This window comes from Nannospalax galili, unplaced genomic scaffold (genome assembly GCF_000622305.1).
Source record: "Nannospalax galili isolate Female #2095 unplaced genomic scaffold, S.galili_v1.0 scaffold302, whole genome shotgun sequence".
NCBI classification, from domain to species: domain Eukaryota; kingdom Metazoa; phylum Chordata; class Mammalia; order Rodentia; family Spalacidae; genus Nannospalax; species Nannospalax galili.
The window spans coordinates 5,933,345-5,951,950 of NW_008350120.1; the positions used below are offsets into that span (position 1 = coordinate 5,933,345).

General features: G+C 43.0%; 1 protein-coding gene across 2 annotated transcripts in view; it reads left to right on the plus strand.

Moving 5' to 3' along the window:
* Ube3c (ubiquitin protein ligase E3C) overlaps nt 1-18,606 on the plus strand; it is a 126,886-nt gene that overhangs the window by 48,115 nt on the left and 60,165 nt on the right. For both annotated transcript variants that reach the window (XM_008847272.2, XM_029570507.1), the window contains 6 exons: nt 578-735; nt 5,017-5,170; nt 5,501-5,721; nt 6,572-6,723; nt 8,291-8,478; nt 16,344-16,430. In XM_008847272.2, coding sequence (XP_008845494.1) covers nt 578-735; nt 5,017-5,170; nt 5,501-5,721; nt 6,572-6,723; nt 8,291-8,478; nt 16,344-16,430 — 960 coding nt within the window. The remainder of the gene's footprint in view (nt 1-577; nt 736-5,016; nt 5,171-5,500; nt 5,722-6,571; nt 6,724-8,290; nt 8,479-16,343; nt 16,431-18,606) is intronic.

An 18,606-nucleotide genomic window follows, 5' to 3' on the forward strand; every position in this document is an offset into this window, starting at 1 on the left:
ACCATGTGGGTGCTGGGAATTGAACCCAGGTCCTCTGCAAGAGCAGCCAATGCTCTTATCTGCTGAGCCATCTGTCCAGCCCCATGGAGTCTGTTTTTAAATCAGACTGAAATGTGTGGCAGCTAAGCCTCCCTCTGCCTCCTTCTAGCAAGAGGGGAGGCTTCAGTGAAGGTAACACAGGACCAGAAAGAGCATGCTGTGGCCTATGGTCCCAGGCGCTGCAGGTCCGAGTAGGTCTAAAGGCACCTCTGCAGATGCAGGTACTTGTTGCCCAGGTGAAGGATGCAGTTTCTCTTGGACTGGTTTATGGATTGTGATCCTTCTCTTTTTGTATGTATAGTCTTGACTTTCTTTGTCTGTTTCTATCTTGGGGATCGTACACTTCATGTTGACCTGCTCTGGGGTACTGATGACACATAGCAAGACTCAATTTTGAATGTTGTGCTTGAGCCCGGTGACTGTTTTCAGGGACGCTGGCTGTGGGCCAGTGGCTCAAGTGTTTACTGCAGCCACAGCAGCAGTCTGGAGAGACTGGCACCCTTGGCTTTCCAGTAAATGTGTGAATTTGTTATTACAGGTTGCTGCAGAACTGCAATGATGACAGTTTGAATGTCGCGCTTCCAATGAGAATGCTTGAGGTGTTTTCATCTGAGAATACTTACTTGCCTGTTCTTCAAGATGCTAGCTATGTGGTGTCAGTGATTGAACAAATTTTGCACTACATGATTCACAATGGTAAGTGACTGGAGCAGACTTGTGCAGGTGGGCATGCTTGTGGTGTGGCACAGCTCCGAACAGCACATCGTGACCTTGAACTGAAGGCTGCTAAGCTGGAAATGAAAAGCCTCTTTATCACCTGCACTTCATATTTTGTCTTAGAAAACAGACAAACGCATATCTGGTTAATCTTAAAAGGAGCTACATTTGCAAGGTGTGTTTGGCTCCTGTCTTTCATCCCAGTGCTCTGGAGGTAGGAGCAGAAGGATCTTTGTTGGAGACCAACCTAGTGTGCGTAGCAAGTTCCAGGTCAGCCAGGGCTACATAGTGAGACCCTATCTCAAAAAAGGAGCAGTTATTGGTGGTTCTTGAAGGTTACTATTAAAATTAAAAATAAATAAACTTCCGTTTGTTGTGTTGAAGTGCCAAAGTATATAAATTAACTTTAGCTGATACTGATTAAAACTACAAAAATTAGATTCTTACACATTTTACTGTTTGGCTTACTAAGTTTAAAAAATCCAAAACCACTTGGTTGAAAATTTTGTAAGATTTGGACTTGATTAAAATCAGAGTGAAATTTCTGGAATTTGATGTTCTAAGAAATAAAATTGTGATGGACGTAGCCTCTTGAGTGAATTGCTGTACTGTCATGTTCAGACTAAGCATTTGATGAGAATTTACTTTTGTTTTTCTAAGCTGTTAGGAAGAGAACCAGGAGCTATGCATTATCTGAACTGTCTAACCTTCCACTGAAACTGCTGCTCTGTTGTCTGCAGTGCTGTGGCTCTTTCAGTTGTTTGAACAAACTACTTTGTGACATTATAATCTATAGATGTTAGCTTCCTACTTAAAGATTATAGCTCTTAGGACTGGAGAGATGGCTCAGTGGTTAAGAACACCGGTTCTTGCAGAAGACCTGGGTTCAAATCCCAGCACCCACATGGCCGCTAACAACTGCCCATAACTCCAGTTCCAGGGGACAGGCACTGCCCAATGCAGGTGCGCTTACCTACATGCAGGCATAACACTCATATACATAAAATAAAAAATTAAATAAATAAAAGATTCTGGCTCAATTAGAGAACGCTGTGCTCTGACACTGTCTACAGTTTACTAGAGAACTTAGTGCTCTGGGCTTGCTGTTGGCTACTGTGTTCAGCATGTACATTATTGGTAGTATGATACTTTTGAAGTTTTATTCAAATTTTCTTTGGAAAAAAAAATGTATTTATCCTTTTTCAGTTTTACAGACAAAATACCCCCAGCTTCTTTATTGGGTTTACTGGAAATCAGTGTTTACAAGGTTAGAATCACAGTGATCCAAAGTGCTCTTTTGTTTTGTGTTTTGCTTGGTTTTGTTTTTGTTGTTTTGAAATAGGGTTTCCCTGTATCCCCAGCGAGCCTGGATCTCACTATGTACTAGGCTGACCTTAATCTCACAGTGATTCACCTGCCTGTGCCTCCTAAGTGCTGAAGTTAAAGACATGCACCACCATGCCTGGCTGGTTTTGGTTTTTGAGATTAGGTGTCACTGTTGTCATCCAGGCTAGTCTCCATGATCTGCCCCCCATGTGCTGGTGTGACAGGATGGGCTCTCACAGTTGGCTACAACGCAGTTCTGATAACAGCACTGGATCCTCCTCTGCAGCCGTAGCTCAGGTGCAAGACTTTGTGCACCAAGTAGATGGATTGTACATTTAATGTGTGCTGTTGGTGGGCTGGAGAGATGGCTCAACGTTTAAGAACACTGATTGTTCTTGCAGAACACCTGGGTTCGAATCCCAGCACTCACATGGCAGCTAACAACTGTCCACAACTCCAGTTCCAAGGGATTCGACAGCCTCTTCTGTCCTCCACGGGCACTGCACAACACAGTGCACTTACCTACATGCAGGCAATACACGCATACACATAAAATAAAAAAAAATAAAATGTGTGCTGTCAGATCTGTGCCTGAAATGAAGTATTTATAGGGCCTGAATATCATTTTTGTTGTTTTACCAAAAGGAGTATTTCTAAGAGAATATATGGTTTTCCCAAGCCAAGATAAGGTTTGCTATAACTGGAAAATCCCTTCAGATGTTGAGACAGGAATGCAAGAAGGATTACAAAACTTGTGTGTCTGCCTTTGTGTAGGTACCTTGAAGTCCTGAGTTCATTGGTACCCAGGTTGTGGTCTCTAACTCTTAAGTGTGGTGCTTTTTCTAAAAGGATCTTCAGAGCCCCTGAGACAAGCAGGTGGTGGTCAGGCCAGGAGAGCAAGACAGGCATCCTGTCCATTAGAGAATTGCTAATGGCAGCCACTTGGTAGCAGCAGCTACTGTAGACTGAAGCATATCAGCATGTCTAGACCCGGGAATCCAGTGTGGCACCTAAGGGAGTTCCATACTGAGGTGCTTGGGGAAAAGGGCACAGTTTGGGCCTTATTTGGGTTCAAGAGTCAAGCATGTTAGTTGAATAAATAAAATTAACACCAGACAGTTGGAGACTTGATCCTATTTGTGACATTAAGGAATTGTAGTTAGTTTACTTTAGCTATGGAAATGGTCTCTTTGGTTGGTTGGTTGGTTGGTTTGGGTTTTTGAGATGGGGTCTCTTTGTAGAACCCTAACCCAGCAAGACTGACTTTTTAAAAAAATATTTTATTTATTATTTTTATTTTATGTGTACGAGTGTATTGTCTGCATGTGTGTAAGTGCACCTGTGTCATGCAGTGCTGCGGAGGTCGGAAGAGGGCTTTGGATTCCCCTGGAACTGGAGTTAAGAATGGTTCGTAACTGCCATGTGGGTGCTGGGAATCAAACCTGGGCCCTCTGCTAGAGCAGCCAGTGCTCTTAACCACTGAGCCATCTCTCCAGCCCCCAAAACTGACTCTTAAGAAGACCATTATCTGACTGGGAGTGGTGGTGTACACCTTTAACCTCATCAATCAAGAGGCAGAGGCAGGTAGATCTCTTGAGTCCGAGGCTAGCCTGCTCTACATAGCAAGTTTCAGAGCAGCCAGTGCTACATAGTAAGACCCTGTTCCTCAGCCTTCCCCCCAGAAAAAGATTCAGTCCTTTTCTGTTCATGATCTGCCAGAATAACTGTGTCTTAGATTTGCTTCGGAATGAGGGAAACCAGTGAGTGGAGCCTGTAGACGTGCTGGATACTGAGCACTGGGCGTACACTGTAGACATGCTGGATACTGAGCACTGGGCGTACACTGTAGACATGCTGGATACTGAGCACTGGGCGTACACTGTAGACATGGTGGATACTGAGCACTGGGCGTACACTGTAGATATGCTGGATGCTGAGTACTGGGTGTACACTGTAGACATGCTGGATGCTGAGTACTGGGCATATTGTAGACATGGTCAACGCTGAGCAGTGGGCATACACTGTAGACATGCTGGATACTGAGTACTAGGCATACAGTGTAGACATGCTGGATCCTGAGTACTAGGCATACACTGTAGACGTGCTGGATGCCGAGCAGTGGACATAGGGGTCATTTGCCATTTGGGTGTTCATTTAGAGTTTTCCTTAGCAAAATGTTGGAGAAGAATTAGCATGGCTGATGTGGTGCTGACACCTGTTATCTCAGCTCTTGGAAGGTAGAGGCAGGAGGTTTGCTGTGAGTTTGGTGCCAGCCTGGGCTTGTCGCCCTACCCTCCCTACCCACTATTGATCGAAAAGATTTTTAAAAAGTGATGACAGGGATGGAGAGATGGCCCAGTGGTTAAGAGCTCTGAGTGCTCTTGCAGAGGACTTGGGTTCAGTTCCCAGCACCCAAGTGGCAGCTAACAGCTGTAATTCCAGTTCTAGGGTATCTGACGCCCTCTTCTAATCTCTGCAGGCATTGTGTGACATGGGTGCACTTACACACATGCAGGCAATACACTCATACACATAAAATATAAATAAAAGTTTTTTTGAAAAAGTGATGAGGGCGGTTGAGGTGGCTCATGATGTAAAGACACTTTCCCGCCATACCTGATGACCTGATGCCCACATTCTACATGGTGAAAGGAGAGAACCAACTCCTCACTTCCACCCCCACTTAAGATAAATGTAATAATTAAAAGCCAGGCGTGGTGGTGCACACCTGTAGTCCCAGCACTTGGGAGACAGAGGCAGGCGGATCTCTGTGAGTTCAAGACTCTATATAGTGAGTTCCAGGCCAGCTGGGGCTATAGGGAGAACCTGTCTCAAAAAGTCCCCCCCCCGCAAAAAAAATTAAAGCTGGTGTGAGTTTCTCCTTTGCTGTGGAACAGGCACTGAAGTTTAAATATATCTTTCCCTTTCTTTCAGGGTATTATCGGTCTCTCTACTTGTTGATTAACAGCAAGCTTCCATCAAGTATTGAATATTCTGATTTATCTCGCGTTCCTATAGCAAAGATTTTGCTGGAGAATGTCCTAAAACCGTTGCACTTTACATACAGCTCCTGTCCTGAAGGTGCAAGGTGGGTGAGAAGCCTGACTTGGGTATGTGTTCATCAGTGTGTCCTCCACAGGGAAGGGTGCAGGTGCTTTCTGTCTGACCTGTGCTTGACATAAATGTGTAATTCTGATGATTCAGCTATTTCCCACTTTCTAGTAGCCTATGTGATTTTTTTTTAAAGGTAGAGTTATCTTATGAGACATAAAATCAAATTCTGGTCTGTATTAAATGATTAACTTGTTTAATGTAGAATATCAGTTATCTGTAGATTATCTATTTAGGAGGATGTTTGGGGAACTCATTTAATGTGTGACCTGGTGACTGGTGGCTTTGGTTCCTTTTCCCCTTCCAGGCATCAGGTTTTCTCGGCCTTCACTGAGGAGTTTCTGGCAGCACCTTTTACTGATCAGATTCTTCATTTCGTCATTCCAGCTCTGGCAGATGCCCAGACCGTCTTCCCTTATGAGCCCTTTCTGAATGCACTGTTGTTACTAGAGAGTTGGTGCTCAAAGTGGAGCAGCAGGGCACCGTGGCTCTTCTATTTTGTTTTAACTGTTGGCGAGAACTATTTGGGTATGAAAGACAAGATGTTTCAAACCTAACTCCCATGTAGGTAGCTGAGCAGATGAACAAAGGACTGTGCGGTGGCATTTTAACATGGATATCATGAATTGTTAGCAATCTAGGGGAAGCCAGGCTATTTGCCTACTCTCACATTCCACATCTTTGTGACCAAGATGCAACATGGGGACTTTTCCCTCAACCGTCAGCAGTTTAGTTTGGACGCTAAGTACCTGGAGAGAGGGCTAGATCCCACAAGTTGAAGGCTCAGTCTCACAAAACTGCCTGCATTACTGACTCTAGATGCGCAAAATGGGTTTCATGTGCTGCTTCTGACCAAGTAGTAAAAACTGAAGTTCCTGCAACCCCTTCCTTGGACCTGATAATTTACTAGGGTAGCACATAGAACTCTGGGAAACATGCTTACCAGTTTATTAGAACAGCTGCAGGTGAGCAGCCAACTGTGGTTATATACTGGGCAGGATCTGTGTGGTGGGTGCAGAGCTTGCACATCTGAGTATAGGATCTCAGAACCTTGTTCTAGTTTGTATAGCACTTTTCCAGCCTGCCCCTCCTTGGAGGCCAGGAATGGGGCTTAAAACTCTAGCTTGCTTATTGCTTCCTTTCTGGGGAATAGCCCCACCCTGAGGCTGTTAAAGCTTCCAGTTTCCTTTAGCAAGAGCTAACTGAATAGATAGGATCAATAGGGGTTTGCCAGAATGACTAGAGACCCTTCTGATTAGTACCCTGAGACAAAGACCTAACACTTTGCAGAGCATGCCACAGTTGCCACTTAGGATGAAGGAAATGAGGCCCACATATCTGAAGTAGCTTTGTAGTGACTCTGTGCTGTCTCTCAAAGGAGCGCTCTCTGAGGATGGCCTGCTGGTTTATCTGCGAGTACTCCAGACTTTCCTCTCCCAGCTGCCCGCCTCGCCCACTGGTGCTGGCCGTCCAGACTCTACCAGTGACTCTGAGGACGACAGTGAGGAAGCAGACCAGCCTAGCAGCCCTGTAAGCAGCCACAGGAGAGCTACCTTTGTAGCTCTTCAACCTTAGCTCTGCAGTCTGAGGACCAGGCAGCCCTGTCAAACCGAACTGGTCTGGCCCCATCCCCTTCAAAAAAAACACTGGTGTTTTTTTGTTTTTGTTTTTCTTTTTTCTTTTTTTTTTTTCTTTTTTGGTCTCTTTGAGACAGGGTCTCCCTGTAGCCCCAGCTGGAACTCACTATGTAGACCAGGCTGGTCTTGAACTCAGAGTGCTTCTGCCTCCCGAGTGCTGGGATTAAAGGCGTGTGCCACCACGCCAGGCCAAAAAAAAATACTTTATTTTATGTGTATGAGTATGTTGTCTGCATGTGTGTATCTAAGTGTACCCATGTTGTGCACTGTTAATGGACATCAGAAGAGGGTATCAGATCCTCTGGAACTAGAGTTACAGATGGTTGTTAACCACCATGTGGACTGAGAATCAAACCCAGGTCCTCTGCAAGAGCAGCCAGTGCACTTAACCATCTGCCATAAAGTAATTCTTAAGAGCAAACAAAGCATATTTATATGCTTAGGCATTGTAAAAGAGTCAGGACTGGAGAGTGGCCCAGCACCCATATGGTGGCTAATAACTGTCCGTAACGCCAGTTCCAGGAGATCCAACACCTTCTTCTGACCTCTGTGGGCATTGCACAATGTGGGTACCCCTCCTACATGCAGGCAGTACACTCATAAAATTTTAAAAACAATAAATATATATATATATATTTTTTCTCTAGGAGCTGGGCGTGGTGGCACATAGCTGGGAGGCAGATATCTGTGAGTTCCAGGCCAGCCTGTCTACATAGTGAGCTCTAGGCCAGCTGGGGCTGTAGGAAGACCTTGTCTCAAAAAAAAAAAAAAAAAGATTTACTCTAAAGCTATGTGGGACTAGGTAAATTTTTACAAATTATATATTCACATTTCTAAGCAGTGCAGTCAGCAAGAAGAGTCATAAATATTCTTGTAAATGTATAGGCCTACATGCACACACAGGAAAGAAGCCTGTGTCTTTGGTTAATACCTAAATGAACAAACTGCATGGCAAAGGTTTTATTCAGTGACTCACACCTGGAGAACTTAAACCAAATACCAGATTTATTATGTATTACGCTTATCCTTAGAAGGTTTTTGTCTTTGTTAAACTGATGTCATAATATGAATTGGAAATGCCATCAGATGATAATATAGTTTCACTGAGTTTTCTATCCTATACAACTCAAATCTATTATATGTGAAATGATTTTTTTTTAAATTTTTTTTTAAATATGTAAATGCAAAAATTGTGTTGGATTGATAGGCAAAACCTGAGTATCCATGGTGGCTGTGTTACTATGGTAGGCACAGTTGATGCCAGGTGGCCGTGTCTCTAGAGGATTTATGTGACCTCAGTGTGTGTTAGGAAAGGTATTGGGAGTTTAGCTGGGGTGTGGATAATTTTTAGGTACACCTTTGTGTTTTCTCTTGAAAATCTGTAATGACACATGTTAGTTGGATAGGCCAGTTCCAGTGGCACCCCACTCACTCACACTTGTTTCCCTGATGTGTTTCAGGAGGATGGCAGGGTCTCAACCCCATACATCACTGAGGAGTGTCTGAGAAAGCTGGATACGAAGCAGCAGACAAACACCCTGTTGAACTTGGTGTGGAGGGACTCTGCCAGCGAGGAGGTCTTCACGAGGATGGCCTCCATCTGCCACACGTTGATGGTGCAGCACCGCATGATGGTGCCCAAAGTCAGGCAGGTCTCTTGGGGTTGGTGCACACACATTGGGTGTGAATTGGGACCAGTTCATCTGTTTTCTGATAAAGGACACAGGCTATTGGACCCTGAATGTGATAGTAAATCAGCTTAGCTGGCTTCTCTTTGAAGTGGTGTTTTGCATATAAATGTTTAGGCCCCAGGAACCGTTTTATTTCATTTTATTTTAATTTATTTTTAGCTTTTAGTTTTTGGTCTTTTTTTGAGACAGGGTCTCCCAGTAGCTACAGCTGGCCTGGAACTTGCTATGTAGACCAGGCTGACCTCATCTCAGAGAGGAACCTCTGCTTCCCAAGTGCTGGGATTAAAGGTATGCACCACCACACCTGGTTAGGAACCATTTTAAAAGTTGGACTCAAGCCTATGCAGTAGAGCCAGTGTGTTAAATTTGTTAGACTTTCTTCATAGTGCCAAGTTTAAAATGTGACCTGCTGCCTGGGTTCTCTGCCATTCACTGTGTGGGAGGAGGTAAGGGGCTCTAATGAGTGTTCGCTCCTCATAGACAAGTGCAGTGGCCAGGTGTGAGACAGGTGTGAGACCTGAGGCTCAGCCCTGAGCCAGGATGTGCTCTGTGGTAGGAAGGGATCTGTCCTTTAGGTGGTGATTACTGCATACAAGAACATCAGTGCCCTGATTATCTTCAGTGGGGAGCAGCTTCCAAAGGGGTTTAAAGATAAAGCAACGTTCTATTTTGATTCAGTTTTCTGAGTACAGTCCTGTTTCCTCTGCCAAATTAGGATTTTTTTTTTTTGGTGTTTATGAGACAGAGTCTCCCTGTAGTCACAGCTGGCCTGTAACATGCTACATGTCTGGCTTAGAAACTAGGAATTTTATGGCTTAAAATTGGAGGCGTTTTCTTAGCTCATGAAACAGCAAGTAGAATTACAAGCTTTAACTGCATTCAGTTTTGATTTTTAAGTCTTTAAAAGACAAGAATAACATTCCCAGTCTGATAATTTGCCCTCTGTTTTTAAATATTCTTATTTTCAGAGCTGGGGTTTGTGTCCTTAGTTTCGGTTTAGCTAGCGTTGGACATCAAGATGTAAGGCTGTAGAGAGGCTTTGCATTCTAAGAGAGATTTCTGCAACACGCACAGGCCTGAGGAGCAGAGGCAGAGACCGCCACACAACTGCCACTTCTTTTTTATTTAATTTTTAAATTTTTGTTTATTTTTTAGATTTTTAGCCTTTTTTTTTTTTCCTAGCTGACCTAGAACTCAACATGTAGACCAAGTTGGCCTTGAACTCACAGAATCTGCCTGCCTCTGCCTCCCAAGTGCTGGGATTAAAGGTCTGTGCCACCACGCCTGGTACAACTGCCCAGTTCTTGCATTCAAGGGAGAAAAGGGTGATGATATGTGCTTGTGTAAAGAAATAGGATGTACCTACAGAACTCAGGAAAGCACAAGAGGGAACTTTATATTGTGTTTTGTACTACGTGGCCTATGTGGGGGGTTTGGGTTTTTTTTTTTTTTTTTGTCTTTTTGAGGCAGAGTCTCCCTGTACCTCCAGCTGTCCTGGAACTCAATATGTAGATCAGGCTGATCTTGAACTCACAGAGATCCGCCTGCCTCTGCCTCGTGCTGGGATTAAAGGCGTGCACCACCACACCTGGCACCTACGGGTTTTTTTGTTTGTTTTTTGTCTCTTTGAAACAGGGTCTCCCTGTAGCCCCAGCTGTCCTGGAACTCACTATGTAGACCAGGCTGGCCTTGAACTCACAGAGATCCGCCTGCTGCCTCTCAAGTGCTGGGACTACAAGCGTGCGCCGCCAGCACACCCGGCTAACCTATGGTTTTTTTTTTAAATTAGTTAAATTGTAAGTTACTTGCAAGCTCATTTTTGAGAAGCAATTTGTGTATCTGACTTTTTTTTTTAAAAGCTTGGACCTTGCTGTGTATACACCCCTGATTGGCCTGGAACTGGATATGTAAAGCAGGCTGGCCTCAAACTTGTAAACATTCTTCTGCGACCTCTGCCTCTGGTGCTGCGATGACAGGCATGCACATCACACCTGACCTGATGTATCTAACTCTTGAAATCTAAAATATGAGCACAATTTGGGGTTAAAATTATTTTTTCCTTATGGCATAGCTTACCCAGTACCATATGCACATTTTTTTTTTCCTTGAGAAAATATAATCACTTATTTTTTACTATTTTAAATTATGAGTAAATATCATCCGACTTCTATTATAAAGGTGGCAGGGCATCATTGCACTGTCCAGAGATCTGAAATTGGCAAGGGAATGTCAGGCAGATGAGTGAGGGGTCCTCACCCTTCCATTTCTAGCCACACTGTTCAAGTCTTACTGAACAGACTGTGGGCAGGTTTGCTGGGGTGCTGAGCAGTCACTACAGCTTTGCTTGCCTCGTGCAGCAAACTGCGCAGTGTTGGGTGATCCTGGTGTGATTTGCCTAAGGAGACAGAAGAAATATTTGTCTGTCTGCTTCCGTTATTATTATTTTTTTTTTAGAGAGCTGAGAACCGAACCCAGGGCCTTACACGCCAGCCACTGAGCTAAATTCTCAACCCACCTACCAAGCTCCTTCATAGAGCTTTGAGTTTGTACAGTACCCAGCAGAGGGTAGAAGCAAACCAGACCTAGAGAGAGCTGTGTGCTTTTATACACTTGTCCTTACCAAGTTTACTGAAGGTCTCAGTGAGTGCTGTCAGACTTCAAAGGTCCGCTTGGTTTGGCTGCAGCCTGGCCTGGAGTCCCTGTGTGTGAAACTGACAGTGGCTGCTGCAGAGGGGTGCTGCTCTGGCTGGAGTGCAGGATTGTCCTGTGTTGTCCTTCCTGTCCTGCCCTCTCACCTGCCTCCTTTCATAGGTGGCATCTTGAACTTCCTGGTTGTCGGATACTCTTGGCTGCTCTTGCTCAGTTTCCTTCTTGGGTTCTTTTTCTGTGTCTAAATCTCCCAGGCTTTTCTGTTTCCTTTGTCTCTGAGCTGGTGCTCTGGGTGATCTCTTTCACACAAGTAGCTTTGGCAATATTCAGATGACTCCTGAATTTCTGTCTTTTTTTCTTTTTTTATTTTATGTGTATGCGTGTATTGCCTGCATGTAGGTACGTGGACCCATGTCGTGCAGTGCCTGGAGAGGTCAGAAAGGGGTGCTGGATCCCCTGGAACTAGAGTTACAGACAGTTGTTAGCTGCCATGTGGGTGCTAGGATTCGAACCTGGGTCTTCTGCAAAAACAGCCAATGTTCTTAACTGCTGAACCATCTCTCCAGCCCCAAATTTCTGTATTTAATAACCTCCTGGGGGCTCCAGATTCTTGTTGAATTGTTAGAGAAATGTCCTGGGAGACCTGTCATGTTTGCCAGCAGAAATCTTTCCACACCTCCACCCATGCCAGATCCTGATGAATGGACCCATTATTGACATGTCAGACATGACACGAGGCACCCAAGTCAGTTCTGTCTCAGCACAAACTTGATTTTTCTACTAAAACTAATAGAATCCGCTGACTTGTGTGCTTTTATTGATCTCCAAAGTTCAGACAGCTGTGTGGGATGTGGCTTTTTTTTCCTCGTGTGTTTTCTCAGCACTGCTAACAGGCAGTAGTGATGACTTCTCCTTAAACCTGATTTACAGAGTTACGTTTCATCCTTTCATAATTTAGGGCAAAATGGTTATACTGAGAACTGTAATGAAAAACTGCAGGTTTATTTCATTGTAAATGCAGCATTAACTATTGTATACTGATCATGTGGTTTATAAACAGATTTTTATAATGCTTTAGAACAAACATTGAGGATGTGCATGGACACAGAAATAAGTAAATTTTATCTCTTTGCATAGTATTTCATGTATTTTAAATTACATTTTCAGTATAATAGCTTTAACTCTTGATGCATGTTAGATTGATTCTGCTTCATGAAGACCCAAAAAACTGACAAGCTTTTAGACATTTTAACTATTTTTTGGTTTCCTATAAATTCATAAGCTAATTTCAAGTAGTTGTTAAACACAATAATTAATAGCCTGTTTTATCAGCACTAATGCATTGTGAGTTTTGAAATTTTAACAAAATATTTTTATTTTTCTGTGTATGAATGTATTGCCTGCATGTATGTAAGTGCACCCGTGTCATGCAGTGCCCTCAGAGAGCTTCAGGTTCTCCTGGAACTGGAGTTAGGGATGGTTGTTAACTGCCATGTGGGTACTAGGAATTGAACCTGGGTCCTCTGCAAGGGCAGCCAGTCACTTAACTGCTGTGCCATCTTTCCAGTCCCAAGTTTTGGAAAATTTCTAAGCATGTTCTCAACCTTTGTGAATGTTGATTGATTCTCAGTACTGCTGGTGTGATGGCACTCAGGTAGGATATCAGGAATTCAGTATTATCCTTGGCAGCAGGGCAATTTCAAGGTCATCCTGGGCTATGAGGCTCTGTTAAGTTTCCTTTCAGTAGTGTTAAGGAATAGTAAATCATGGCAGGGTCAAACCGCATCTTGAGTGATGAACATTACCTCCCCATTTAATTAAAATGGTTGTGGGAGGGGCTTATGTGTGGGTGTGTTTGATTTGTTTGATACAGGGTCTTTCTCTGTAGCCCTGGTTGGCCTACAGCTAAGTATGAGCCCAGGTTGACCTGGAACTCCCAATAGTCCTCCTCCCTGAGCCTCCCAAGTATTTAGGTATCAGTTGCTACACTTGGCTGGAAAAGTATATTTTTTGAGTCTATTAATCTTATAAATAAGTAGAAAGCCAGTTAACAACGAAAGGGGAATTGTCTGTTCAAACTTGTTATAGTTTTAGTAGTGGAATTCAGCTTTAACACAGCTGTGTGTGTAAAGACTGTCTTCTATCATTAACACCTAGTGTGTCTGTGAGGAAGGTTTTTAGTCACTTGCTCAAGGCGAACTATGTCTTAAAATTTTTATCATTGAAGATATTTCAGTTTAGTTTTGCATTGTCTCAGAAGTGAATTGTTAGATTTATCTTTTTTTTTTTTTTTTCCTTTTGGTGTTTTTGAGGCAGGGTCTCCCTGTAGTGGGGGCTGGCCTGGAATTCACTATGTAGATCAGGCTGGCTTTGAACTCAGAGATCAGCCTGCCTCTGCCTCCGGAGTGCTGGGACTACAGGCGTGCGCCACCACAGCATGGCTGGGTTGTTAGTATCTTATTACATTCCTTTTTGCCAATAAAGCAGTACTTGAAGCAGAAACGTACAAAGCGGCCTTTCTGCCCAGGTGTCGTAGGCCTGCCGGTGTCTTGCTGCGTTTTTGCATACTGTGAGGCTGTTTACAGAGGCTCTCAAGGCCTGCCACATGTTCCTTGTGTTTGCCTCTGTGGCTTCATATGCCTGTGGAGCACTGGTCTGAGTTTAGGAAATTGTTGCTCACTAATTAGCTTACCAGGATTGTTACAGAAGAATAATGTGTAATGAGTGACTTTAATCTATTTCAGTATGTGGAAAAAATAAGTCACTTCTTTACCTCTTGGAAATGAATCTCCAAACTAAATCACCCTTAGTAATTTAAAGTCTAGTAATTAATATTTTATTATCATCTGATGAATAAATATAAGTAGTTCAAGATTAGTTTTGAATATAAGGAAATATGTAGCCATTAAAACGGTGTTTCAGAAATGTATACACACTCAAAAAGATGTTCATCTTAATAAAAACTGTCATAGATATATTTGGGAAGAACTAATTGTTTCACTTGTTCATGTATGTATAAAATACATGGAAGGGTATGTAATATAGCAGGATATTAGCACTATTTCTGAGTGGATGGGATGAAATAATTGCTTTTTTTCTTGTTTGGTTTTGAGGTTTTTTTTTTCTTTTTAGAGAAAGGATAGAAACAAGTATCTTGAAAGCATGTCAAATTATTATACATAATACACTTTTAAAAACCAGCTCAGCTTCCTGATTGAAAAGAAGTGGAACAGCCACATAGCACCTCTTAGGATGCTTTCACTTAGAAAGTTTGTGGGTTGTTAACTACTTAGGTACTTATTGGGGGCACTTGTGTGTCATGGTACATGTGTCAGAGGACAGCTTACAGGAGTTGGTTCTATCCTACCATGAGGATCCTGGAAATCAAATTTGGGTGTCAGGTCTGGTGTCAGGCACTTTTACCCACTGAGCTATCTCAATGACCCTTAAAGGACTTTTTTTGAAATGGTCTCTCTGCAGCTCCAGCTGGCCTGGAACTCACAGAGATCTGCCTGCCTCTGCGAGAGGCATGCGCCACCACACTCAGTGCCAAGTATATAGAAGTTCCTGTGTAATTTGGAGACTCTGCTTCACTGTGGAATTAGTGAGGTTTTGATACCACTTTATCATGAATCTTTGATAGACATTTTTATAAGTTCATAACACTGGGGCTGGAGAGATGGCTGAGCAGTAAGAACACTGGCTGTTCTTGCAGAAGACCCAGGTTCGAATCCCAGCACCCACATGGCAGCTAACAACTGCACTACTTAACTCTGGCTGGCCTTGAACTCATCAGAGATTGCCTGCCTCTGCTGGGATTAAAGGCATGTGCCACCATACCCAGCCTTCAAAAGTGGAATTTCTAAAAGTAGTATTAATAATTTTGATTGTATATTCCGAAAATACTAAGAATTGCATGTGAATTTTTGCATTAAATTCAGGAAATTACTAGACCAATCAAATTTAAGATTTTTTTTATATTGAAAAATTCCTCATATAGAGCCAGGCGTAGTGGTTCATGCCTTTAATACCAGCATTCAGGAGGCAGGGACAGGTTGGATCTCTGTGGATCTGGTCCATTCTGGTCTACATGGTGAGTTCCAGGCCAGCTGGGGCTACAAGGAGACCCTGTCTCAAACAGAGTTTAAAAAAAAAAAAAATGTCTGCTTTTATGGCACTAAATATATGGTATTAAATTTTTATCCCATGAATCTTTTTATCTTTTTTAATTTTTGTTAAAAATTTTTGTTATGTGTGTTAGTGTTTTGCCTGCACCACGTGCATGCAATGCCCACAGAGACCAAAAGAGGATGTCGGATCCCCTGGGACTGGGTGTTAGCTGTCCTGTGAGTACTGGTCACCCAACCCAGGTCCTATGAAATCATGAGTGGCTAGTGCTCTTAGCCATTGAGCCATCCTTTTAATATTTTATTTATTATTTTTAATATTATGTGTGAGAACGTATTGTCTGCACGTATGTAAGTGCACCCATGTCGTGCAATGCTCAAGGAGGACAGAAGGTGTCGGATCCCCTGGAACTGGAGTTACTGATGGTAGTTATCCGCCATGCAGGTGCTGAGAATTAAACCTGGGTTCTCTGGAGAAGCAACCAGCGCTCTTCACCACTGAGCCATCTCTCCAGCCTCTGAGATTTAGTGTTTGATCTTGCACTTAAAAAAAAAAAAATGTTTATCCAGCCAGATGTGGTGATGCACACCTCTAGTCCCAGCACTTGGAAGAGACAAGGTCTCATGTAACCCAGGCTGGCCTCCACCTTGAAGTATAGCCATGACTGGTCTTGACTTCCTGATCCTTCTGCCTCCACCTCCTAAATGCTGGGATTACAAGTATGTGCTAACACACTAGCAAGGTTACATTAATACTGTTGTGTTTTATTATGCCATGGTACAGAGAGGGCAGCCTCAGCTTGGGTAAGAACAGCCAAGCTCTTGGGGCTACTGGACCCTGGGGCAGCTCAGAGCAGTTCCCAGCAGGTGAAGGCCAGTCCTTCTTACAGCCAGGCCCACAGCTCTTCTCAGTGTCTTCAAGGGGCCTGCATCAACGTGAGCATTCTAGGCTGTGAAGTGTCTTCACTCCATGTTTATGTGGCGTAGTTTTTCAGTTAGCATTTGGAATGAATTTTACTTATCCTGTTTTTCTTGTTTGTTTTCAGGCTTCTCTACAGTTTAGCTTTTAACGCCAGGTTTCTGAGGCACCTTTGGTTTCTCATCTCTTCCATGACAACACAGATGATCACAGGGTACGTGCTGCACAGTTTTAGAGTGAGCCGAAGGGCATGGACTGTGGCAACCTAATAGAAAATGTTCTGAGGGGGTATTTTTAACTGTGTTTATACTTGTTATGTCATGTTAGAAAACTATTCTGAATGGTCTTAATTTCATAAAAACAGAAAAATTATTGTCCAGTTTTAGAGTTCACATATCTGTAAACTTTGTCTGAAGAGAAATATGTTTTAAAATCCCAGACATGGGCTGGGTGTTTTCAGTGCACGCCTTTAATCAACACTGGGGAGGCTGAGGCAGGCAGATCTCTGTGAGACTGAGGCCAGTCTGGTCTACAGAGTGAATTCCAGGCCATTTTGGAATTTATAATCCTCCTGCTCAGCCTCTGGGGTGCTTAAATTCCAAGTATGCACCACCACATTCAGAAAACTGTCTTTAGTAGTAGGGAGATGTCCTCTAACATACTGCATTGTTCTGAATTAACTGTTTTCACTGAATTTTAATGACCCTTAAGGGAATGCAGGAGTTTTTCAAAACTGGGTGCTGTGGCTATGACACTCAGAAAGGCTGAGTGATTGATCTTGAATCAGTAGAGTTTAAGACACCTAGATTGCATTCATGTTTAGAAGATTTAAATAAAAGGTTTGGGATGTTTTGTTGTGTTTTTTGTGCATTTTAGCCCTTCTGACATGACCTTGACTTTCATGAACAACAGGGTTTACTCAAGGCAAGAGGAGATGGGGAATCATTAAGGCAGGAAATTATCATTGACTTGTGTGTACCCCAGCTTAGCAACAGAGATACTGCTGAGGTCTGCTTGATAACTGCCTGTTTGTTTATGACATTTATCTCTTGGTGAGGAAATGGAGTCATGATGTGTGAAAGAAATATGATACTGTTAATTATATTAAAGTATTAATATTATTTTACGAGGGGATAAAGTTATAGGTTTTTTTGAAGTATGATTTTTTTTAAAAGCAGTTGTGAATTTGAGTATCTTATTACTTGTTTATTAAATAGGCTCCTTCCAGGAACTTAAACAATATATTAATATATTCCTAGTTAACATTGCATCATATTACTGCTGGGAGTTAGATTAAAATCGAAATGCTTGATTTTCTGAAAATGACAGTGAATTTAATTTGAATAGTTTCACAGCAAGTTGTAAATTGGGGCCTCAGTTTTATTGAGCCAAAGGGTGAAGAGGGGAGTGTGTTCAAGTGCTGGCTCCATGGTTCTGCCCGAAACCTGGGTTACCCAGGAGTCTTTGCTCCATGGGCTCCTCGAGCATCCAAGATGCAGGTGTTTCCAGGCCCAGCTGAGGCACAGCCTGGGTGCTGAGCAGCTGCAGGTACATCTGACATTTGGCAAGCCATGTTTTTATCCAGGTGTTTTCTTTTCAACATTTGCCATTGGAGTCGGTGAGTTCAGTGTATCACTTACTGAAACTGAAGCAACCCAGAGTTGGCAGACAGTCCTTTACCAAAACTAGTCTGCTTATGGTCACTGTGTACTATCCCCAGTGAGACTGTCAAGGATCTGGAGCCCATTCAGCAGGAAGCATATGTGGAAGCTGGAGGCTTTTTAAGTGGGGGGAGTAGTCCCCACAGACACTTGTAAACTCTCATTCTGAGAGTAGACATCAAGGGCAGGATTTGTCAGAAGTCCATTGATTATCTGTAATTCAGCCAACTTTCTAGAGTTATGAATCATCATCTTTCCCATTATAGTAAATTGTAAAGATTTTATTTACTTCTAAGTCTCTAAGATTGACCTGTTTTCAGAGTGTTTGAGTTTGCGTTCACAGCAGGAAGCGTGGCCAGCAGGGAGCTTGCGTTTCATTTGTGCCTTGGCCCTGGGTAGAAAGAACCTATAGGTGAATAGTTGTTGGTGACATGTTCCCTATATATGACAGGCTTTCTTGAGAAAGAAAACAACTCCAAGAACAGTCTCTAAAATGGAGATTGAACAAATGAGGGGTTTTCAGTCTTTTTGAGACAGGGTCTCCCTGTAGCCCCAACTGGCCTAGAACTTGCTATGTAGACCAAGCTGGCCTTGAACTCACAGAGATCTACCTGCCTATGTCTCCCAAGTGCTGGAATTAAAGGTGTGCACTACCACCACACCCACAGAGACACCCACAGAGCCAGGTGTGGTGGTAGTGCATACCTTTAATCAGTTTAAAAAACAAAT